At 42.5% G+C, this 25093-nt stretch overlaps 1 protein-coding gene across 3 annotated transcripts in view; it reads right to left on the bottom strand.

The window, feature by feature from the left end:
• LOC111952629 (dipeptidyl peptidase 9) overlaps window positions 1-18034 on the bottom strand; it is a 28322-nt gene extending 10288 nt beyond the window's left edge. Inside the window, exons 1-10 of one of the 3 annotated variants that reach the window (XM_023971498.2) lie at window positions 17864-18034; window positions 11165-11255; window positions 10728-10966; window positions 10243-10355; window positions 9615-9788; window positions 7684-7852; window positions 3146-3256; window positions 2204-2332; window positions 661-722; window positions 381-481 (exon numbers count right to left, since the gene is read on the bottom strand). In XM_023971498.2, the coding sequence (XP_023827266.1) occupies window positions 381-481; window positions 661-722; window positions 2204-2332; window positions 3146-3256; window positions 7684-7852; window positions 9615-9788; window positions 10243-10355; window positions 10728-10966; window positions 11165-11220 (1154 nt within the window). In that variant the 5' untranslated portion in view covers window positions 11221-11255; window positions 17864-18034. Of the gene's footprint in view, window positions 1-380; window positions 482-660; window positions 723-2203; window positions 2333-3145; window positions 3257-7683; window positions 7856-9614; window positions 9789-10242; window positions 10356-10727; window positions 10967-11164; window positions 11256-17863 lie in introns of those variants that run through there. The other 2 variants (XM_023971497.2, XM_023971499.2) reach the window with 2 other exon arrangements.
• Window positions 18035-25093: the final 7059 nt, after the last annotated feature.

Here is a 25093-nt window from a genome sequence, read left to right as displayed (position 1 = left end):
TAGCGGGGACTTCAAGACAACTGTCGCCCACCAGGAGTGGTTAACTTGCCATTTCAGCCCAGCCGGTAGCACAATGGTGTGAGAACTAGTACAGATTGCTGGTGAGTGTGGGATGGAATAGAACTTTAGGTGGTGTTGACCTACGTAACACGATCGGGCTGTCATTGTAAATATACATTTGGTCTTAACTGACTCGCCTGGTTAAATAAAGGCTAAATTAAAAAATATCTGAGATGAAACCACAAGGCTTGGTGCAGTTTTCATATTTACAAGGACTTTACTCAATGATAGGAACAATTACACCTTTACATCGCAGATATAATCCGCTCCACGGCATAGATAGCTTTGCTTAGTTGTGTCTGTTCCAGTTTTGAACTCACTATTTGCCGTCTTTTGTCCAGCCGGCGCGGGCGATGTACTCGACCCCAGGGAACAGGGTGGTAAAAGGCAGGACCAACTCCTTGTCCTGGGTGCTTACAATCTAATGATAACAAGGACTCATAAGAATAGGCAGATAGGCATTGAATGCCATACAGAAACATACGGAACACATAAAAGACCACAAAAAGGGAACAGAAGGCAACATACAAGTAGACATGCAGAATACGAAACCAGATCAATACAGTTCAAAACCATGAGAACTTATTAAGCTGTTCTTACTCTGCCAAGGTGGTCGGTTCTGATTTCTACCAGTTTGAAAGTAATTTGAGGATTCTTACTCCCTGAAAAGAAAAATGGAGAGGAGGGCAATACAAGTTACACGTCTTAGATATCACATCTTGTCTGGTACTCCTGTCTAATAGCTCAAGATACTCAAATGTACAGTACCAGACACCTACTCATTCAAGGGTTTTGATTTATTTTTACTCTTTTCTACATTGTAGAAGAATAGTGAAGACATCAACTATGAAATAACACATATGGAATCATGTAGTAACCAAAAAAGTATTAAACAAATCAAATATATTTTATATTTGAGATTCTTCAAAGTAGCCACCCTTTGCCAAGAGTGTGCAAAGCTGTCAAGGCATTCTCTCAACCAGCTTCATGAGGTAGTCATCTGGAATGCATTTCAATTAACAGGTGTGCCTAGTTAAAAGTTAATTTGTGGAATTTCTTTCCTTCTTAATGCGTTTGAGCCAATCAGTTGTGTTGTGACATGGTAGGGGTGGTATACAGAAGATATCCCTATTTTGTAAAAGACCAAGTTCATATTACGGCAAGAACAGCTCAAATAAGCAAAGAGAAATGACAGTCCATCATTACTTTAAGACATGAAGGTCAGTCAATACATAAGATTCCAATAACTTTGAAAGTGTCTTCAAGTGCAGTCGCAAAAAACGCCAATCGCTATGATGAAACTGGCTCTCATGAGGACCGACACAGGAATGGAAGACCCCAGAGTTACCTCTGCTGCAGAGGATAAGTTCATTAGAGTTACCAGCCACAGAAATTGCAGCCCAAATAAATGTTTCACAGAGTTCAAGTAACAGACACATCTCAACATCAACTGTTCAGAGGAGACTGCATGAATCAGGCCTTCATGATCAAATTGCTGCAGAGAAACAACTACTAAAGGACACCAATAAGAAGAAGAGACTTGCTTGGGCCAAGAAACACGAGTAATGGACATTAGACCGGTGGAAATCTGTGCTCTAATGAGTCCAAATTTGAGAATTTTGGTTCCAACCGCCTTGTCTTTGAGAGACAGAGTAGGTGAAAAAAATACCATGATATAATATTTTGGCCATATCGCCCAGCCCTAGCTCAGCATATATGGGAACTCCTTCAAGACGGTTGGAAAAGCATTCCAGGTGAAGCTGGTTAAGAGAATGCCAAGAGTGTGCAAGGCTGTCATCAAGGCAAAGGGTGGCTACTTTAAAGATTCTAAAATATATTTTGATTTGTTTAACACTTTTTAAGCTTACTACATGACTCCATATGTTATTTCATAGTTTTGATGTTTTTGCTATTATTGTACAATGTAGGAAATAATACAAATCAAGAAAAACCCTTGAAAGAGTAGGTGTCTGCAAACTTTTGACTGGTACTGTATATTGAAGTATAAAATCCAACTCTGCCTAGCCACAATAGTCACATGAAAATGTAGATAGTAGCCAATACGTTCAATAAAAAGTTATGAATCAGTACTACTAATACTTAAAAAAGGCAATTTGGGGTGGGGATGAGGGTGAGAGCGGACCTGTGCGGGGGTATCTGTAAACATCAGCCTTGCGCTCCTCCAGGGCTGGGGAGGGAACGTGAATTAACTCCACCTCTGACTCATCCACCTCCTCATACAGTAACTGGAGGGTCTTCCCTCCATCTGGGTCTGAAAGAGAAACTTATTGAGTTGGCCATTTTATTCAAAAGCAAGTATGTGCTAAAGTTTTTTTGGGTATCTGTATTTCACTATTTATATTTTTGCAACTTTTACTTCACTACATTCCTAAAGAAAATGATGTACTTTTTACTCCATACATTTTCCCTGACACCCAAAAGTACTCATAACATTTTGAATGCTTAGCAAAACAGGAAAATGGTCTAATTCACACACTTATCAAGAGAACATCCCTGGTCATCAATACTGCTTCTGATCTGGCGGACTCACTAAACACATGCTTCGTTTGTAAATTATGTCTGAGTTTTGGAATGTGCCCCTAGCTAATGTGCCCCTAGCTATTTGCTTAATATAATATAAGACATTTGAAATGTTTTGTACTTTTGATACTTAAGTATATTTTACCAATTACATTTACTTTTGATACTTAACTATATTTAAAACCAAATACTTTTAGACTTTTACTCAAGTAGTATTTTACTGGGTGACTAACTTTTACTTGAGTCATTTCCATTAAGGCATCTTTACTTCGACCCAAGTATGACAACTGGGTACCCACCACTATGTGCTTTGTGTTTGAATGGCCTAACCTAGTTGAATTTGTCTTCAACAATCCAGTAAGATTTAACTAACCTTTGTTAAATTAATATTATTAAACTTAAAGTAGTAATGAAAAACAAAATGCATTTTATTGATAAGATACAGAGAAATCTGGAGTCCCTGTTCAGTCAAAAGCTACATCTCTGGTAGAGGGAAAGGAAACATAAGGACAAGCATCACAAAAACCATCCAGAAAAGACTAACCTTCAGGAGCAGCTGGCGACCACCAGTAGCCCGTGAAGCGGTCAAACTCCTCCTGGATTACAAAGGTGGCAATGCCTGCAGACTTGGGGTCCTCCTTCACATTATTCAGCCCTAAGAAAGGTAGAGAAGGATGCACTGTCAGGAGACCGCTCTCTGCTTTCCATTTTACATTAAAAGATGATGCCCTTTCATGAACAAACTTAATTTAAAAGATTCAAATCATTAAAAAAAAAATTGGTTATCAACACTACAGAATACTTTTTTAAAGAAAACTTTTGCTAGTATATTCACACATCATATATACCCTGTGCTTCACGGTTGGGATGGTGTTCTTCGGCTTGCAAGCCTCCCCCTTTTTCCTCCAAACATAACGATGGTCATTATGACCAAACAGTTCTATTTTTGTTTCATCAGACCAGAGGACATTTCTCCAAAAAGTACAATCTTTGTCCCCATGTGCAGTTGCAAACCATAGTCTGGCTTTTCATGGCGGTTTTGGAGCAGTGGCTTCCTCCTTGCTGAGCGCGATTTCACGTTGTGTCGATATAGGATTCGTTTTACTGTGGATATAGAAACTTTTGTACCGGTTTCCTCCAGCATCTTCACAAGGTCCTTTGCTGTTGTTCTAGGATTGATTTGCAATTTTCGCACCAAAGTACGTTCATCTCTAAGAGACAGAACGCGTCTCCTTCCTGAGCGGTATGACGGCTGCATGGTCCCATGGTGTATATACCTGCGTACTATTGTTTGTACAGATGAACATGGTACCTTTAGGCGTTTGGAAATTGCTCCCAAGGATGAACCAGACTTGTGCAGGTCTACAATTTTTTTTCCTGAGGTCTTGGCTGATTTCTTTTGATTTTCACATTTTCAAGCAAGGAGGCACTGAGTTTGAAGGTAGGCCTTGAAATACATCCACAGGTACACCTCCAATTGACTCAAATTAAGTCAATTAGCTTATCAGAAGCTTCTACAGCCATGACATTTTCTGGAATTTTCCAAGCTGTTTAAAGGCACAGTCAACTTAGTGTATGTAAACTTCTGACCCACTGGAATTGTGATACAGTGAATTATAAGTGAAATAAACTGTCTGTAAACAATTGTTGCAAAAATTATTTGTGTCATGCACAAAATAGATGTCCTAACTGACTTGCTAAAACTATAGTTTGTTAACAATAAATTTGTGGAGTGGTTGAAAAACGAGTTTTAATGACTTTAATGACCATCGCTGCAACTACCCTACGGACTCGGGTGAGGCGAAGGTCGAGAGCCATGCGTCCTTTCAAACACGACGCTGCCAAGCCGAACTGCTTCTTGAAACACTGCTCGCTTAACCCGGAAACAAGCCACACCAATGTGTCGGAGGAAACACTGTCTTGCTGGTGACCGAAGTCAGCTTGCAGGCGCCCAGCACGCCACAAGGAGTCGCTAGAGCGCGATGGGACAAGGAAATCCCAGCCGGACAAACCCTCCCCTAAGCCAGACGATGGCTGGGCCAATTGTGCGCCGCCTCATGGGTCTCCCAGTCACGGCCAGCTGTGACACAGCCTGGGATCGAACCCTGGGCTGTAGTGACGCCTCAAGCACTGCTATACAGTGCCTTAGACCGCTGCACCACTTGGGAGGCCCTGTGCAGTCAATATTTAACTTTTGCTCCAAATCCACTTGGCGTGGCAGACTGCGATATCAGGTTTAGAACCAAATGAAAATAGTCTAATTGAAACCCTCAAATATCTTTCCGGTACAAGGTGGCCTGCCCATGCACAATCAACAAAAGCATTATGCCTCAATTATGCCAATGTTAGTCAGTCTCTTCTAGAAGTATCTGAGGATGAAAATCTAACAAGGCTCTACCACTCTACACCCAAATGGATAAACTTGAAATAACTTTCTCTGTAACTTGTGAAACATAATACTCCAACGTTTTCAGAATACAAGCACTACACTTAATTAAGGTAGCCAAACCGGACCTGTCTAAGTGTGTTTGTTTGGTGGCCTCCTTTAGAGATTGTGGCTGTGCTCCGGGATCAGTTTGATAGCTTTGAGGCAAAAGGAAAGGACATGTGACCAAGCGTTCTATCGCTTTACAGACCTAACACGACTGAGAAGATGACAAGAACACACTGATAAGTCGTAAGAGGCAGAGCCTGACTGTCGTTAATCAATGACAGGTTAGCAGAAATTTGCTGTCTGTGTTCACCGTTGTGATTGACACACTTATTGATGAGTTGGATGGGAGGTATGACTCATACAAAGAGCTAAAACAACTGCTTTGGATTCTTTAACAATATACCTTCACTTTCCACATAAGACCTACATTGATCTGCACTCAACCTTCAAAGTAAATATCAATCTGACTTGCAACATGATTTTCCAGATGAAATTGTCCAGTTTAAAGAATGTATTAAAAGTAGGGGGGGAAATTAATTCACATGTTCTAACAGAGCAATCTACAAGCAGTCTTTCACAATGTTGACATTGCCTTGCGAATATTCTTGACTTTACCCGTTACCTATGCATCAAGCCAGTGGTGCTTTTCAAAGCTTGCTCGTCAAAAACAGACAAATCAACGATGGGACAGGAAAAGACAAACATTTTAATCTTATGGCTCTTGGGAATGATCTACTCTGGGCACTTGATTTCAAGGACATAGTTGCAGATTTCGCTGCTTGGAAAATAAGGAACAAAACCATTAAGATAAGCCATGATGACACTTTTTGTAACAGTCCGCTGGAGAGGCTGTCCAGGCAGCTGGTAGTGCTGAAATGGCGGAAGCCGGCTCTTGTTCTCTTTGCGAAGGCTGTCTGGATGGTATCTGTCCATGGTCCTCCTGAATTAATATTGTGACCATGCTGTGTAGCCTAGGTTATGCAACTGTAATAATATGCTTTGTGGACTTTAATGTTGCACTCTGATTTTAACTGTGATAATTATGAAACACAAACATATAAAATATTCTGCTTTACTGTGCTGTATTGTAGCCTAGGCCCAATTTATTTAGTTTATTTCGAGAAGACACACACGTATATAATCCTGTGCATGAGCGGCACGTTCATCAAGCTAGGTGAAGCTAAGCTCTCTAAATAAATTGAATTAAATTTGCCAAAATGATATAGCTCATGATTAGCCTACTCCTGTCTATACAGAAATAAAATAATTCAAAAAAGGCTACTAAAGCATGATTTGGCCACAGAGAATCATTAGACTCTTAAAAAAATAAGTTGTGGATTGTTTTACGTCGCATTGCCTACAGTCAGAAGGAAAGGCAGCACGCACAATATGGGCAGATGATTGTTGAGTTGTGACTGTCAGTGAAAAGTAGAGGCCCAGCCAGGCATATCGCAATATTTAAAAATACAATCATTGGAAAACATAGTTTGGAAAGCAAATGGTTATTGATGTAATGAGAAGGCAATGAAAAGACTAAATCTGTCTTTTAGTTATCCAAATTCTCAACTTAATTGAGGGAACAACAGTATAACCCATCTTATTGGCACCAGTGGAGAGCATCGGCCATATCCCCGGTGAGTGTGCACTACGCATATTCACACTATCATTGTTGGGTCAGTGCAAAGTTTGTTTTTGGACAATTTCCTCCTCCAGTTGAGATGGACATTATATTCTGTTTGTGTCTCCCCTTCTTGTAGGCCTATTTATATGGACATAATTTATATTGATATGTTTGTCAGTGTCAGTAAAGTAGGCTATTGGTAATTTGTCGTACTAAAAAAGATTCTGCCAATGCCTCTAGTCATATAAAGTGTAGTAGAATTACAGGAAATGTGTTTATAAAAAGCCAAAAAAGAAATTCTGTGCAAAGAAAGGTAGGTAGGCTATCTGATATAGCCTAGGCCTACTCTACGCTATACGTGCTCAGCCATGCATTGAACGGTCTTTTTTGCAAACAGTGAATATTAGCCCTTTTTTATCGTTAAAAAAAACAACCTATTTTTTTGGCAGGCCATCTAACGATTTGTCCAGGTAAAAATGTACTTGAACACGCATTTCACAATCTGACATAATGGTCTCCTACCTTTTGGGCTTTACATTGCAGATAGTACATTTGTTCATGGTTCTAGGTCGTTTAAGCATTTTGAACAAAGAGCCGTTTGGGAGCCAACTTTAGCAGTCTCTTTTACGTGAATGGAGCCAAATGAGCCGGCTCTCCGAAAAGACTCGGAATGCCCATCACTACCCTCCCTCCCCTCACACTGACTATCAGATGCAGGCCTTCAGTCCAAAAAAAAAAAAAAGATAATTATGCTCACTCAGCTGTGCCTCACAAGTAATACAACAATTGATCCATTACGTGTGATCATATACCTAAAATGTTGAATAATATTGTATTGGGCCTATAGCCTACTGCACAAACCTCATTGCTATAGAACTATTTTTATATGGTTAATGTTGCAAAAGCTTAAGTAAAGTTTTTTTTTTTTTTTAATCTGAGAGGTAGAACTCGGCTTGAATTGTGACTCAGAAAGTGATCTTGAATCAGTAAAGGTTGGTGACCACTGCTATACATTATTTGTGCCAACCTTTATGGCAGTAGGTGAGTCTCCTCTCCTCCCCAGTCTCGATGCTGGCCACCCACAGGTCGTTGCTGTTGATGAAGGCCATGAAGGTGGGGTCGCCTGGAGAGATCTTGGGGTCCATTCGAGTGCCTGAGCATTGGGTCTTAATCTCTACAGGCTTCATGGGGGACGCCTGCTAAACATCACACAGACTTTCAGGCATAGAAGTTACCATGCAACAGACAGGTTGGTTACCAGAGTGCCTACATGTCAAAGCCTTTACTGTCACAAACACTTGTAGGTGACCACTTGGTACACTTCTTTATTTTAGAAGTGTATAAGGCACTTCGTATACTTCACTTTAGAAATGTACAGTCGTGGCCAAAAGTTTTGAGAATGACACAAATATTAATTTCCACAAAGTTTGCTGCTTCAGTGTCTTTGGATATTTTTGTCAGATGTTACTATGGAATACTGAAGTATAATTACAAGCATTTCATAAGTGTCAAAGGCTTTTATTGACAATTACATGAAGTTGATGCAAAGAGTCAATATTTGCAGTGTTGACCCTTCTTTTTCAAGACCTCTGCAATCTGCCCTGGCATGCTGTCAATTAACTTCTGGGCCACATCCTGACTGATGACAGCCCATTCTTGCATAATCAATGCTTGGAGTTTGTCAGAATGTGTGGGCTTTTGTTTGTCCACCCGCCTCTTGAGGATTGACCACAAGTTCTCAATGGGATTACGGTCTGGGGAGTTTCCTGGCCATGGACTCCCTTGGCTGAGAAGCAACCCCACACATGAATGGTCTCAGGATGCTTTACTGTTGGCATGACACAGGACTGATGGTAGCGCTCACCTCGTCTTCTCTGGACAAGCTTTTATCCAGATGCCCCAATCAATCGGAAAGGGGATTCATCAGAGAAAATGACTTTACCCCAGTCCTCAGCAGTCCAATCCCTGTACCTTTTGCAGAATATCAGTCTGTCCCTGATGTTGTCCTGGAGAGAAGTGGCTTCTTTGCTTCCCTTCTTGACACCAGGCCATCCTCCAAAAGTCTTCACCTCACTGTGCGTGCAGATGCACTCACACCTGCCTGCTGCCATTTCTGAGCAAGCTCTGTACTGGTGGTGCCCCGATCCCGCAGCTGAATCAACTTYAGGAGACGGTCCTGGCGCTTGCTRGAYTTTCTTGGGCWCCCTGAAGCCTTCTTCACAACAATTGAACCGCTCTCCTTGAAGTTCTTGATGATCCGATAAATGGTTGATTTAGGTGCAATCTTACTGGCAGCAATATCCTTGCCTGTGAAGCCCTTTTTGTGCAAAGCAATGACGGCGGCACGTGTTTCTTTGCAGGTAACCATGTTTGACAGAGGAAGAACAATGATTCCAAGCACCACCCTCCTTTTGAAGCTTCCAGTCTGTTATTCAAACTCAATCAGCGTGACAGTGATCTCCAGCCATGTCCTCGTCAACACTCACACCTGTGTTAACGAGAGAATCACTGACATGATGTCAGCTGGTCCTTTTGTGTCAGGCTTGAAATGCAGTGGAAATGTTTTTTGGGGATTCAGTTCATTTGCATGGCAAAGAGGGATTTTGCAATTCATTGCAATTCATCTGATCACTCTTCATAACATTCTAGAGTATATGCTATTTGCCATCATATAAACTGAGGCAGCAGACTTTGTGAAAATGAATATTTGTGTCATTCTCAAAACCTTTGGCCACGACTGTACAGAGCACTTTGAACAATTCTTTCCTTTAAAAATGCACAGAGCACTTTGACACTTCTTCATTTTCACAATGTACAAGTTTCGACTATCGTATATATATTTGAAGGACTTTGCTTTCATGACCACCTAAATAACCAAGATAACTGTATTGGGATAACAACAGTATGATCCTAACTTTAACACGAAGGTATGAGCTGTGTCCTGTAAATAATACTCACAATGAAGCCATTATGGCCTCCGTCCCGACAGTAGAACAGGCTGTTGCTGGCCTGGAACAGGAAAAGGCCGCTCTCGGCGTGATAATCATACGATGTGATCCCAAAGACCCCCAGACGCTTTCTCTCCCTCAGCAGCTCCTCCTCCCGGGAGTACACCCCATGATGAGGGGTGGCCTGACGGTCAGGGAAGATACGTAGCAGACAGTGAGACAGCGATGCAGTGAACACCAGCGTGTTCTGGCTTTAGCCAAAGTGCAGTTTTGGCTAAAGCCAAAAACAATAGCGGTACCTTCATTTTGCCACTCGTGTTTACAGGGGAAATTAATTATAATATGTTTTTTTGGGGGGCATAGTATTGATGGCTGTGTCATCTACAGAGCATAGACAAACATAGGCACTCCCAAAGGTCGGAAGTACAGTACTATTCCATTAGGTGCCAACTGAGCTGACCCGTGTATGTCCTCCTCTACATAGTACACATCAGTGCTGTGGATGAGGACATGCATGCAGAAATGCCTTGTGAATGTGTGACGAATTTCTTGAGGTGAACAACATTTATGTTTAGATTTCCCAGAAATCCGACAAGTGACAAAAGGGAGCCCAGCGGAAGGGGCTGAGGGTTCATTACCTGAAAGTGATCTAGCATCTGTTTCCACGACAACACCAGAAGGGCCTCTTTCCGAATCTTCTTGGGAATCTCTGAGTAAAGTAACGAGTTTTCCCTACTTCCATAGGGCATTCCTAAATTAACATGGAGCGGAAGAAACGGGTTGAGTTAAAGAATATATTTGCATCGCTAAGTCTGTTTATCTTTTGTCTGTGTAACCACAAAGTTCCCAAGGATATTGTCAATGATATTGGTTGTTGAGGTTGTTCCTTTCCATTGTAATGTTCCCTATAGCCTACCTTCTAACATTAATGGTGCAGAGGGAATCAAACACAAGTGAAGAAATCAAATATACATGAGATTCCTCCATTTCCCACCCCTCTTCAGATTAGTTAATTATGATACACCGTACTGTCACCATTGCGGTGATGTTTGTTGACAGAAATTATGACGACTCCTCAAAATCCATAATGGGATTTCCAGTGAGGGTGTGGAGGTGACCTCACCGAGGTAGTAGAGTCGATGGGAGTACGGGCCTGACTCGTCCTGCCTCTGGACAAACTGGAAGTCGTGTGGGGCCTTGTTGATGACCATGCCCGTGTACTTGCGGCTACTATGGATGATGTTCCGCAGGCCATCCCACGAGTGCTTCTCCACAAAGAACTGGGAGGGCACGTCCTCCATCTCCACTACCTCCGTGCTGTCCGAGAGCTCATCTACAGCAGTCATTCTGAAAGCTGAATAACTGACCCATAACAATAGAAGTCACCAACAAAATGATACAAAGCTGAATATAAGTACATACATGTAACTGAGTATTGAATACAAGTAAATGATGAGAACAGACGGACCAGCTAGTTGTATAGGTTAAAAAGGTCAAACATGTAACATTAAGCCACATTTTACCAAATGAGCACTGTAGAATGCAAGATTAGTTACGCACCTTTTCCAACTACCTTCTGTTTCGTCTTCAAGTTTCACCCTCTTAACTCTATGCATTAACCGGCCAACAAGCCTGAACCAGATTTGGAAACCTAAAACAGAGACATTGGATTTCTTGGATACTATAATACATGCCCATCATCTTAAGGCACATTACAGTGTGAAACAAAAGCAAAAAAATAATAATAATCACATTAAGGCACAAAATAGAATACGTAGGAGACTGACACCAGACTGAAAATTCCCTGCATGAAAGAGGATTATCGTACAAGGACAAGCCAGAGAAACAGCACAGAATCTGCCATAAACATCCCGGATGAACAAGACTTCACAAAACAATTCCCTAAAAACTGCTATACTGAAGAAATCTCCACACCATTGTTCTTTGACCTGCTTCATTGAGGCACAGCTCAGCGACTCACTTGGGAAAAACCTTTCTCCTGCGATCGTCTAACTATGTGTGACTCAGGACAATGCTAGAGAATGCTACATGCCTCTAATGTCTCAACACGAATATATCACCAGAGTGAGGAATGTTTGGCTATTACTCTACAATTCAGAGGCTAGTCAGGCTTGTTGATCTGCCCTCATTGTTTAGGCCTAAATGAGGTCATTCACATAGCCTACAGTACATTAACATAACCATCCACTTAATATTGAAAGGAAGTAGGGTTGCAAAGAGTCAGAAATTTTCCCGGAAAATTTCCATGGGAAGTTAAGCCTGGGAATCTTGCTTAAATTCATTTTTTTTAAGTTAGCTTATAACAGTGAACCTTTTTTGTGGGATACAAAAGGCAATTCTAGGTCTTGTGGCATATTTTGGTTGAACTATCCCCAATTCAATGGAATTGCAACCCTCTGCATGCACAGTGCATTCTTCCATCACATGTACAGCTGATTCTCAAGACCCTGCACACTAATGAGATGCTATTGAGCCCACACTACTACACTGTCTGAGCCAAGGACTAAATGCGTTCTGTTAAGTTTTGATTACAATACTGGGTGGGGTGAATATATTTTATATGACATACATGATTTTTTGTTAACTAGTAAATAGCTACCATGTGGGTTTTAGCTTGCTTGAGCCTGCTAACTGAGTGTTAATTCATTTATTTAAAAAATGGATCTTACAAAGGAGTTGTTTAATCCAACTGCTTAACTATTTATCTGTACATGGAATTGTATTTTTATTTATTTTTTATTACAATCTTTACAGGAAATTGCCACGGGCACTATCTGATGTGTGGAGACATTTCACTGCAGCTAATGTAGAAGGAAAAGCTGTGTACATTTGCAAATACTGTGCCAAATCATATGTGCCGAATGCAACAAAGATACAGAATCATCTGGCCAAGTGCATACAGTACCCTCAGCGCTCACAAGAAGCAACCTCTGACAAAAATCTGTCTGCTTCTATTTGAGGTGAAAATGATGAATCAGATACCTTATCAATAGCAACAGCTCATGGTCCTCCTGGAATCAGAAGTGTTTTTGACTCAATGGAGGAATGTAGACAGAGAAATGCTGATGAATGTCTTGCTCGAGCTGTGTATGCAACTGGTTCACCTCTGATGCTCACAGGCAATGTGTATTGGAAGAGATTTCTGAATGTTCTTTGCCCAGCATACACCCCTCCAACCAGACATGCTTTATCTACTCATTTGCTGTATGCAGAGTTCAGAGTTCAAGTGAAGGTCAAGCAAATCATAGAGAAAGCAGACTGTATTGCAATCATCTCTGATGGGTGGTCGAATGTTCGTGGGCAAGGAATAATTAACAACATCATCTCCACCCCTCACCAGTATTCTACAAGAGCACAGACACAAGGGAAAACAGACACACCGGTCTCTACATTGCATGAGCTGGAGGCGGTCATCAATGACCATGGACCACAGAAGGTATTTGCACTGGTGACTGACAATGCTGCGAACATGAAGGCTGCTTGGTCTAAAGTGGAGGAGTCCTACCCTCGCATCACACCCATTGGCTGTGCTGCTCATGCATTGAACCTGCACCTCAAGGACATCATGGCACTAAAAACAATGGATACACTCTACAAGAGAGCCAAGGAAATAGTTAGGCATGTGAAGGGTCATCAAGTTATAGCAGCAATCTACCTCACCAAGAAAAGTGAGAAGAGGGGGTTGTCGAGGACTCCGGCCACCCTGGTCGTGGACTGTTCTCTCTGCTGCCGCACGGCAAGCCAGTCTGGGTCCAGGAGGCTTCTGGACAGCTTCTACCGACCAAGCCATAAGACTCCTGGACATCTAGTCAGGTGGCTGCCCCACCGCCACTCTGTTGTCATCTATGCATGGTCGCTTTAATTGGCTCTACCTACATGTACATACTACCTCAGCTGGCCAGTGCCCCTGCGCATTGACTCTGTACCGGCGCATGTGACTAATAAAATTTGATTTGAATAAGGGCACCACATTGAAGCTGCCCACCAACACCCGTTGGGATGGTGTTGTCATCATGTTTGACAGTCTCCTGAAGGGGAAGGAGTCTCTCCAAGAAATTACCATATCACAGTCTGACCTGCCCACTTCACTGTTGCTCCAAACAGAGGAAACTGCAGTTCTGAAATACATCAAAAAGCGTGAAAACTTCTGCCTGAAGCCCATACACGCCACAGCGAACATGTTGGACCCAAAGTATGCTGGCCAGAGCATCCTGTCTAGTGCAGAGATCAACAAGGCCTATGGTGTCATCACTACCGCGTCTCGCCAACTAGGCCTGGATGAGGGGAAGGTTCTTGGCAGTCTGGCAAAGTACACTTCCAAGCAAACGCTTTGGGATGGAGATGCAATATGGCAGTCGTACCAACATATCTCATCAGCCACCTAGTGGAAGGGACTTTGTGGATATGAGGCTCTTTCCCCTGTTGTCTCCAACATCCTACAAAACCCAGCAACATCAGCCACCATCAGAGCGCAACTGGTCCTTGTTTGGGAACACACACACCAAAGCATGCAACAGGCTGACCAATACAAGGGTTGAAAAATGTATGGCCATCCGGGCAAATTTGAGGCTTTTTGAGCCTGACGAGCCATCGTCAACAAGGATGGAAAGTGACAGTGAAGATGAGGCCTCAGAGTCTGATGTTCAAGAGGTGGACATTGAGGAGGTCCAGGGAGAAGACATGGAAGCCTGAGAGGAAGACAACCAAAGCTTTAGTTTATAGACTATCATTTTACAGATGTATGTTGAAACCGTTTTTGGGAGATGTGATGGATCATTGGGGATCATTCAATATTCCCTTTCTTTTGTTGTTCAGTGAAATCCTCCCATGTGAAGAGTCAACTAACTTAAAGTTCAATTCGTAACTAAATAGTTTTTTTATTTCTATTAGAAGGATTTAATCATTTGCAATTATGTCTACTTATGATAAGGTAAAAGGTTTATGTTTCTGTCTCAATATGATATGGTAAATATATCCAATGCAAAAAACAAACATTTAAACAGTATTAATATTAATTTGCATATATTGCCATTAATTCCCGTGGAAAGTTTCCACCTCTGAATATTCCCCAAAATGTGCAACCCTAAAAGGAAGAATATGTGTGCTTTTATCCTCAATGAGCTACACAATCCCCTTTGAAAGCTGAACATGTAAGCATATCCAACACTGAAAAGGGAACAGGTTAGTGGGTTAACAGCTTAGTATGCAGCTCTGTCTAAACCCCTCATGGTGGTGTTTTTGATGGTGACCGTGGCGTGAACTAAACTATTCTCATGAAAATTTGAATATCTCCATAGAGAGACTGAAACAGCCAGAAGGAAGAACCCCAACTCACAAAAACCCAGAAGAGCTTCAATGACTGTAAGTAAACAATGATGGGTTTGTGGTGGTACTATGGGCTTTTAGCAAAGCGGGTGTATTTACACTAGCGTTGCTTTCAATTGTATTGGGTTGCACAAAAACAGTCCATGGGAAGCCAGAATTTAAATACATTTCAACTGAATTCTTATCAATACATCGCCTGCGCTACTCGCTCATCATTCTTCTCCTCCGTCCTATTGGCAGAAACTTAAACAGGAAGTACCCGTGGAAAGGACTGTTCAACATTCGTCTGACCAATCAGAATCTATACTTCAAGATTGTTTTGATCATGACGACAGGAATATGTTCTGGGTTACCTCAGAATAACATTGATGTATACTGACTCGTTCACTGAGTTGTGCCCCCACCCACTGTGATGATTAGAACTTATCCAAACACCATGGATAGATGGAAGCATTTGCACAAAACTGTAAGCATGAACCACCGCATTTAACCACAGTAAGGTGACTGGGAACATGGACGAGTACAAACAGTCCAACTTTGCCCTCTAAGGCAACCAAACAGGCAAAACGTCAGTACAGAGACAAAGTCGAGTCGCAATTCAACTGCTCAGACACGACATGTATTTGGCAAGGAGTTCGGACAATCACGGATTATAAAGGAAAAACCAGCCACGTCAAGGACACCGACACCTTGCTCCAGTACCAGCTAAACACCTTTGCCTGCTTTGAGGAAAACAGTCATACTGATGGGGGACCACCGCCCCTCACGAAGTTTGTGAGCTCTCGTTATCCATGGCCGACTTGAGTAAGACAGTTAAGCGTGTTAACCCTTGCAAGGCTGCCGGCCCAGACGGCATCCCTAGCCGCATCCTCAGAGCATGTGCAGACCAGCTGGCTGAATTGTTTACGGATATATTCAATCGCTCCCCATCCAGGTCGGTTGTCCCCACTTCCTCCAAAATGTACACCATTGTTCATGTAGCCAAGAAAGCAAAGGTACCCTAACTGAACTAAATGACTATCACTTCTGTCATCATGAAGTGCTTTCAGAGGCTAGTTAAGGATCATATCACCTCCACCTTACCCACCACCATAGACCCACTACAATTTGCATACCGCCCCAACAAATCCATGGATGACACAATCGCCATTGAACTGCACACTGCCCTATCCCATCTGGACAAGAGGAATACCTATGTAAGAATGCTGTTCAACTACAACTCAGCTTTCAACACCATAGTGACCTCCAAGCCCGGTCTGAACCACACTCTGTGCAACTGGGTTCTGGACTTACTGACGAGCCGACTCCAGGTGGTGAAGGTAGGCAACCTCCGCTGATCCTCAACACATGAGCCCCACAAGGGTGCATGCTCAGCCCTCTCCTGAACTATATGTTCACACGTCTCAACTCAACCATCAAAATTGCAGACGATACAACATCGACGAGACAGCCTACAGGCAGGAGGTGAGGGCCCTTAAACAGACTTCCCAAATGTGGGACCCACTTCCTCTCTGCTTACCTCATGTCAAAATAAAGTCCTGCATGTCTGCCATATGTGGACAAAAAAGGAATAACTTGTTTTTGACATGAGGTAAGTAGAGAGGAAGTGGTTCTACAACAGACTCATGTTTGGAAGTCTGTTGAATAACAAAAGCCTTTAGATATTTTGTCTCAAATTCCCCCAATCATAATGACCAACCTAGAAAGTTGAAATAGAATTGCATTTAACATCTGGCTTACCACGGAGTGTTTTTATGCAACCCAATACATTAGAAAGCAACGCTAGTGAATGTAAATACCCCTGCGTTGCTAAAAGCACCTACCGTGGTACATGGCCGTTGATCATGACTCAGTTCCATTACATTACACATAAGAGTCATTGGACGGAGGCATCTACTGTACCGGGGAGTTTTGTTAAGAGCTGCGACGCTCGGTCTAAACATTAACAAGCATCGCTTGCAGTACGGTTTTTGGTAGCATAAGAACCTTATCAAAAAACAAAAAGGTTCAATTGATACACACCTTTATAGGGTTAGTGTTCCCACACGGCCATATATCCATGTTACAGTGCGTGTTTACTGAAGACAGAGGTGCTAATTAGCATGCTCCGAACAAATCAAAATGTATGTCACATGCGCCGAATACAACAAGTGTAAACCTTACAGTGAAATGCTTACTTACAAGCCCTTAACCAACAATGCACTTTTAAGAAAAAAATTAAGAAACAATTAAAAATATAATAATAATAATAAAGAGCAGCAGTAAAATAACAATAGCGAGGCTTTTTACAGAGGGTACCGGTACACCGGTGTTTAACGGAAGAAGGCCGCCAGAAACGTGTTGTCACTGAAAAATACTGTCCGCTGCAACTCTGATAACGCCGGGAGTCCATAGTTAGCAACGCTCCATTGTTATTTTTATTATTTAAAACTCCTAATGTTAGGGGTTGGTGGCATTGGCAGTGTCAACACAGCCCATACATTCACTTACATTAAACATGCCCAAGTGTGGATTGTAATCTGTCCAGGTCCATAAAAAGCTATTTTATTAACTAGCTAGTAAAAGTTACATAGATTCATCCTCGGCTACTGACCATGACGAATGGAGCTAGGTAACGTTAGTTGGTTCTATGACTAACTAGCTAACGTGAACTAGTACGTTTTATCGTTAACGTTATATGTCACGCCATTAGCAATCCAACAAACTCTAAACTTAACGCAAATAAAATGTTTTAACAAGGACCCGTTTTCAGTAATTCATTTCAGGATAAATTTAAGCAATTGTCGGAGCTTTACTAGCTACAGCAGGGGGCTGTTCTGGCTAGCGAGTTAGCCTCAGCGGCTAGTAAGCTAACGGTTAGAAACTGATCTAGAACTGTCCGTTTACTGAAATAACATCAGTGTTGGTACTTACAGGTTCAGCCTTAGATTTTCTCTCACACGTTTCTAACTTCTGCTTTAATGGTGCGATTAAATGTTAACCAGTTATAACTGCGTCCATGGCCTGTAGTTCATGAGAAAAAACAATCACGGAAACGAATTTAGGAAGTCTTAACGAAAGCGACCCTTCAACCGGAAATCATACATATTTCAGCATCAACCAATGATAATATCAGAGACGGAAGAGGAAGCGAGACACCCCACAGGCTGCGTTTTCTTTTTTTTCAACAAAAAAACAAAACAACAAAAAACAGGCTGCATTTTCTTCTTCTGGTTCAATCAAAGTCAATTGACTAAGTAGACCAGACCCAGCTGATTGCGTTGATGGGTTGGTTGTTTAGCAACAAAACTTTAGGTTACGACCGTAACACCGTTCTCTGATAGTATGAGTGAGGTATGTATTCGTCAGAAGCCTTTAAGAAGAAGCCTTTAAGCCAGCATGATTGGCTGGACGTCGAGACGTGTGTGTCGGGGAAAAGTGTCTATCCTACCCTAAAAAGGTCCAAGGCAGCGTCTCTGAGTCTTTCAAAAATAAGCAACACCTAGTCCTCGCACATGCAAAGAGGGTGATCCAGTGACCTAGAGTTCTTTTTCAAGTATTTGTTTTGGTATTTCACTTATGGGATATACTGACTCCTGTATTGCCAGACAAGCTCCGGACGACCGACTGCCCTGTGCGATATTTCACACAAGTATTTGTTTCGGTATTTCACTTATGGGATATACTGACTCCTGTATTGCCAGACAAGCTCCGGACGACCGACTGCCCTGTGCGATATTTCACACAAATGGGCTTTGCCACCAGAAGATCCAACACGTAAAACAGTATGTGCCAGGGTCGGTGCAGTGACATCGAGCCTATAAAACTTCGCAAATGTATGAGGTGAAGTCCAACTCGCTGCTGAGCAAATATCTTGGATAGATATGGCCTTAAATAAATCGCAGAACGTAGCCATTCCTCTAGTGCAGTGGTTCCCAAACTCTTTACAGTCGTGGCCAAAAGTTGAGAATTACACAAATATTAATTTCAACAAAGTTTGCTGCTTCAGTGTCTTTAGATATTTTTGTCAGATGTTACTATGGAATACTGAAGTATAATTACAAGCATTTCATAAGGGTCAAAGGCTTTTATTGACAATTACATGAAGTTGATGCAAAGAGTCAATATTTGCAGTGTTGACCCTTCTTTTTCAAGACCTCTGAAATTTGCCCCTGGCATGCTGTCAATTAACTTCTGGGCCACATCCTGACTGATGGCAGCCCATTCTTGCATAATCAATGCTTGAAATTTGTCAGAATTTGTGGGTTTTTGTTTGTCCACTCGCCTCTTGAGGATTGACCACAAGTTCTCAATGGGATTAAGGTCTGGGGAGTTTCCTGGCCATGGACCCAAAATATCGATGTTTTGTTCCCCGAGCCACTTAGTTATCACTTTTGCCTTATGGCAAGGTGCTCCATCATGCTGGAAAAGGCATTGTTCGTCACCAAACTGTTCCTGGATGGTTGGGAGAAGTTGCTCTCGGAGGATGTGTTGGTACCATTCTTTATTCATGGCTGTGTTCTTAGGCAAAATTGTGAGTGAGCCCACTCCCTTGGCTGAGAAGCAACCTCACACATGAATGGTCTCAGGATGCTTTACTGTTGGCATGACACAGGACTGATGGTAGCGCTCACCTTGTCTTCTCCGGACAAGCTTTTTTCCTGATGCCCCAAACAATCAGAAAGGGGATTCATCAGAGAAAATGACTTTACCCCAGTCCTCAGCAGTCCAATCCCTGTACCTTTTGCAGAATATCAGTCTGTCCCTGATGTTGTCCTGGAGAGAAGTGGCTTCTTTGCTTCCCTTCTTGACACCAGGCCATCCTCCAAAAGTCGTCGCCTCACTGTGCGTGCAGATGCACTCACACCTGCCTGCTGCCATTCCTGAGCAAGCTCTGTACTGGTGGTGCCCCGATTCCGCAGTTGAATCAACTTTAGGAGACAGTCCTGGCACTTGCTGGACTTTCTTGGGTGCCCTGAAGCCTTCTTCACAACAATTGAACCGCTCTCCTTGAAGTTCTTGATGATCCGATAAATGGTTGCAATCTTACTTAGGTGCAATCTTACTGGCAGCAATATCCTTGCCTGTGAAGCCCTTTTTGTGCAAAGCAATGATGACGGCACATGTTTCCTTGCAGGTAACCATGGTTGACAGAGGAAGAACAATGATTTCAAGCACCACCCTCCTTTTGAAGCTTCTAGTTTGTTATTCGAACTCAATCAGCATGACAGAGTGATCTCCAGCCTTGTCCTCGTCAACACTCACACCTGTGTTAACGAGAGAATCACTAACATGATGTCAGCTGGTCCTTTTGTGGCAGGGCTGAAATGCAATGGAAATGTTTTTGGGCGATTCAGTTCATTTGCATGGCAAAGAGGGACTTTGCAATTAATTGCAATTCATGTGATCACTCTTCATAACATTCTGGAGTATATGCAAATTGTCATCATACAAACTGAGGCAGCAGACTTTGTGAAAATGTATATTTGTGTCATTCTCAAAACTTTTGGCCACGACTGTATAGTCCCGTACCCCTTCGAACATTTAACCTCCAGCTGCGTACCACCTCCAGCACCAGGGTCAGCGCACTCTAAAATGTTGTTTTTTGCCATCATTGTAATAAGCCTGCCACACACACACTATACGACACATTTATTAAACATAAGAATGAGTGAGTTTTTGTCACAACCCAACTTGTGGGAAGTGACATAGAGCTCTTATAGGACCAGGACACAAATAATATAATAAATAATTTTGCTCTTTATTGAACCATCTTACGTATGAAACCTTATTTGTTAATCGAAAATTACAGGTTAATGAGAAGGGTGTTCTTGAAGGGATGCACATAACTCTGCAATGTTGGGTTGTATTGGAGAGATTCTCAGTCTTAAATCATTTTCCACACACAGTCTGTGCCTGTATTTCGTTTTCATGCTGGAGAGGGCCGAGAATCCACTCTCACATACAGTGCCTTGCAAAAGTATTCACCCCCCTTGGCATTTTTCCTATTTTGTTGCATTACAACCTGTAATTTAAATGGATTTCATGTGATGGACATACACAAAATAGTCACATTTGGTGAAGTGAAATGAAAGAAATTACTTGTTTAAAAAAAGAAACAACAGAAAAGTGGTGCATGCATATGTATTCACCCCCTTTGCTATGAAGCCTCTAAACAATATCTGGTGCAACCAATTACCTTCAGAAGTCACATAATTAGTTAAATAAAGTCCACCTGTGTGCAATCTAAGTGTCACATGATCTGTCACATGATCTCAGTAGATATACACCTGTTCTGAAAGGCCCCAGAGTCTGCAACACCACTAAGCAAGTGGCACCATGAAGACCAAGGAGCTCTCCAAACAGGTCAGGGACAAAGTTGTGGAGAAGTACAGATCAGAGTTGGGTTATAAAAAAATATCCAAAACGTTGAACATCCCAGGAAGCACCATTAAATCCATTATTAAAAAATTGAAAGAATATGGCACCACAACAAACCTGCCAAGAGAGGGCCGCCCACCAAAACTCACGAACCAGGCAAGGAAGGCATTAATCAGAGAGGCAACAAAGAGACCAAAGATAACCCTAAAGGAGCTGCAAAGCTCCACAGCGGAGATTGGAGTATCTGTCCACAGGACCACTTTAAGCTGTACATTCCACAGAGTTGGGCTTTACGCAAAAGTGTCCAGAAAAAATCCATTACTTAAGAAAAAATAAGCAAACACGTTTGGTGTTTGCCAATAGGCATGTGGGATACTCCCCAAACATATGGAAGAAGATACTCTGGTTAGATGAGACATAAAATTGAGCTTTTTGCCCATCAAGGAAAGCGCTATGTCTGGCACAAACCCAACACCTCTCATCACCCCGAGAACACCATGCCCACAGTGAAGCATGGTGGTGGCAGATTCATGCTGTGGGGATGTTTTTCCATCGGTAGGGACTGGGAAACTGGTCAGAATTGAAGGAATGATGGATGGTGCTAAATACAGGGAAATTCTTGAGGGAAACCTGTTTCAGTGTTCAAGAGATTTGAGACTGGGACGGAGGTTCACCTTTCAGCAGGACAATGGCCCTAAGCATACTACTAAAGCAACACTCGAGTGGTTTAAGCGGAAACATTTAATGTCTTGGAATGGCCTAGTCAAAGCCCAGACCTCAATCCAATTGAGAATCTGTGGTATGACTTAAAGATTGCTGTACACCAGCGGAACCCATCCAACTTGAAGAAGCTGGAGCAGTTTTGCCTTGAAGATTGGGCAAAAATCCCAGTGGTTAGATGTGCCAAGCTTATCGAGATATACCCCAAGAGACTTGCAGCTGTAATTGCTGCAAAAGGTGTCTCTACAAAGTATTGACTTTGGGGGGTGAATAGTTATGCACGCTCAAGTCTTCTTGTTTGTTTCACCCCCAAAAAATATTTTGCATCTTCAAACTGGTAGACATGTTGTGTAAATCAAATGATACAAACCCCACAAAAATCTATTTTAATTCCAGGTTGTAAGGCAACAAAATAGAAAAAATGCCATGGGGGGTGAATACTTTCGCAAGCCACTGTAGGTTGCAAAGGGCATCAGTGTCTTAACAGCACGATTTGCCAAAGCAGGATACTCTGAGCGCAGCCCAATCCAGAAATCTGGCTGTGGCTTCTGATTAAATTAAATTTTCCCAGAACTGCATGTTGCAATTTCGATGAGGCTCTCTTGTTGAGATATCTGTAAGTGGACTGAAGGCAGGGCATGAAAGGGATAACAAATCCAGTTGTTTGTGTCATCAGTTTCGGGAAAGTACCTGCGTAATTGCGCACCCAACGTCAAATGTTTCGCTCATTTGACATTGTGCGTAAGCTTGAGTTCATTTGCACACAAAAAATCATACAATGATGGAAAGACCTGTGTGTTGTCCTTGTTAATGCAGACAAAGAAGTGCTCCAACTTATTAATCATAGCCTCAATTTTGTCCCGCACATTGAATATAGTTGCGGAGAGTCCCTGTAATCCTAGATTCAGATCATTCAGGTGAGAAAAAACATCACCCAGATAGGCCAATCGTGTGAGAAACTTGTCATCATGCAAGTGTTCAGACAAGTGAAAATTATGATCAGTAAAGAAAACTTTAAGCTTGTCTTTCTCAACAACAAAAAAATGTAAATACTTTGCCCCTTGATAGCTAGCGCTATATGTTGTTGTAAAAGTGTTACATGGTCGCTGCCCATATCATTGCATAGTGCAGAAAATACACGAGAGTTCAGGGGCCTTTCTTTAACAAAGTTAACCATTTTCACTGTTGTGTCCAAAAGTATTTCAAGCTGTCAGGCATTCCCTTGGCAGCAAGAGCCACTCGGTGGATCCTGCAGTGTACCCAGGTGGCGTCAGCAGCAACTGCTTGCATGCGCGTTACCACTCCACCATGTCTCCCTGTCATGGCTTTTGCGCCATCAGTACATTTACCAACATGAGCAGCAGCAGCTACGTTTGGCTACATACAGACCGTTAGTGGAATTCCCACGAGAGAGTAACGGTTAATGTGATTGGATGTTAATTATTTGACTAGGCTACCTGTATCTGACATTGTGTTGTTATTTAGCTGAAAACTAGATGGTTTAATTTAATTTTTGGCAGTGAAATGAGGCTACTCAGGCGAGAGAAAAAACTCACCCAAATGTATAACCCCGTTGGAAAATATACATGGACTGTTTGAAAATGTGAAGAAATAAAAAATATATATATACGCGCAATGCCGTACCCCCGACGGCATTGCGGGTACCCCAGTTTGGGAATACCTTCTCTAGTGGAATGAGCCTGTAGGCCAGCAGGAGACTGAAGACCCATAGTTGTGTAGGCCAAAGCGATAGCCCCCACTATCCAGTAGGAGAGGTGTTGTTTAGTGAACGCTTTACCTGTTCACATTTTCTGAATCCCTTAGTCCTGTCCATGTAGATTGGCAGAGTGTGTACTGGGCACAACATATGCAATTGTTGATGTTCCGGAGAGGAAAACGGTGGGGGATAAAAAGCTACCAGCCGCAATGATACCCTATTGTTACTGGGTGCAAATTGTGCACATGGCGAGTGCACTGAGAGTGCGTGAATGTCACTTACATGCTTGGCGGAGGCCAATGTTAGTAATAGCAAGGTCTTAAATTAAAGCATCTTCAGTTCCACCTGATCCAGGGGCTCAAAAAGATGTTGGCATAGAGCATCCAAAACAATTGATAAATCCCATGATGGGCAAGCTGTTTGGACACTGGATACAAACGACAGGCACCCTTCATGAAACGGGCGACAAGGGGGTGTTGTCCCACTGTCGTGCTCCCAAAACCCACACTACAAGCCAAAATAGATGCTAGATATACCTTAATAGTAGAAAAAGCATGTCCTTTTTCTAATAATTCCTGTACAAACGACAGGATTACCGGGACAGAGCACTGGAATGACACTGTCTGTGTTTTAATGCACCATTCCTCAAATACAAGCCATTTACAATTATAAAGGGACCTGGTGGATGAGGCTCTAGCACTCTGAATTGTCAAATTACATTTTGGGGAAGCCCAGCATTGTTCAAGTTGAACCATTCACGGGCCAGGCCCAGAGTGCCAACCGTTCTGGTTGAGGATGGAAAATCTACCCTCGCGCCTGGCACAGTAGGTCACGACGCAGGGGGAGGGGCCACGAATGAACGCATAGTAGGTGAGTGATCTCCACTAACCAGTGTTTCTCTGGCCAATGTGGGGCTATTAGTATGAGAGATAGACCCTTCTCCCGCATCCTGGCTAGGGTGGGGGAAATCAGGGCTAGTGGGGGGAATGCATACAGGAGGATGCGTGACCACCCGTGCACCAATGCGTCCACACCCATCGGTGCATCCCGATCCCTCAGGGAAAAGAACAGTGAACACTGAGTATTCTCCATTGATGCATAAAGATCTGCTGGCATGCCAAAGTGCATCCAAGCCTGATTAGTTACCTCTGGGGGGAGCTTCCACTCTCCGTATAGAGGGTTCCCCCTGGAAAGTAAATCTGCCCCCAGATTCAGTACTCCCGGTACATGAGTAGCTCTCAGTGACTGGAGATGCACACTGCTCCACATAATCAGTCTGTGTGCCAGTGTGTGTAAGTGAGGGGATTGCAGTCCCCCTTGTCTGTTTATGTAAGCCACAACAGTGG

The sequence above is a fragment of the Salvelinus sp. IW2-2015 genome, linkage group LG26, assembly GCF_002910315.2.
Source record: "Salvelinus sp. IW2-2015 linkage group LG26, ASM291031v2, whole genome shotgun sequence".
NCBI lineage: Eukaryota > Metazoa > Chordata > Actinopteri > Salmoniformes > Salmonidae > Salvelinus > Salvelinus sp. IW2-2015.
This window is presented reverse-complemented; position numbering and strand designations above follow the sequence as displayed.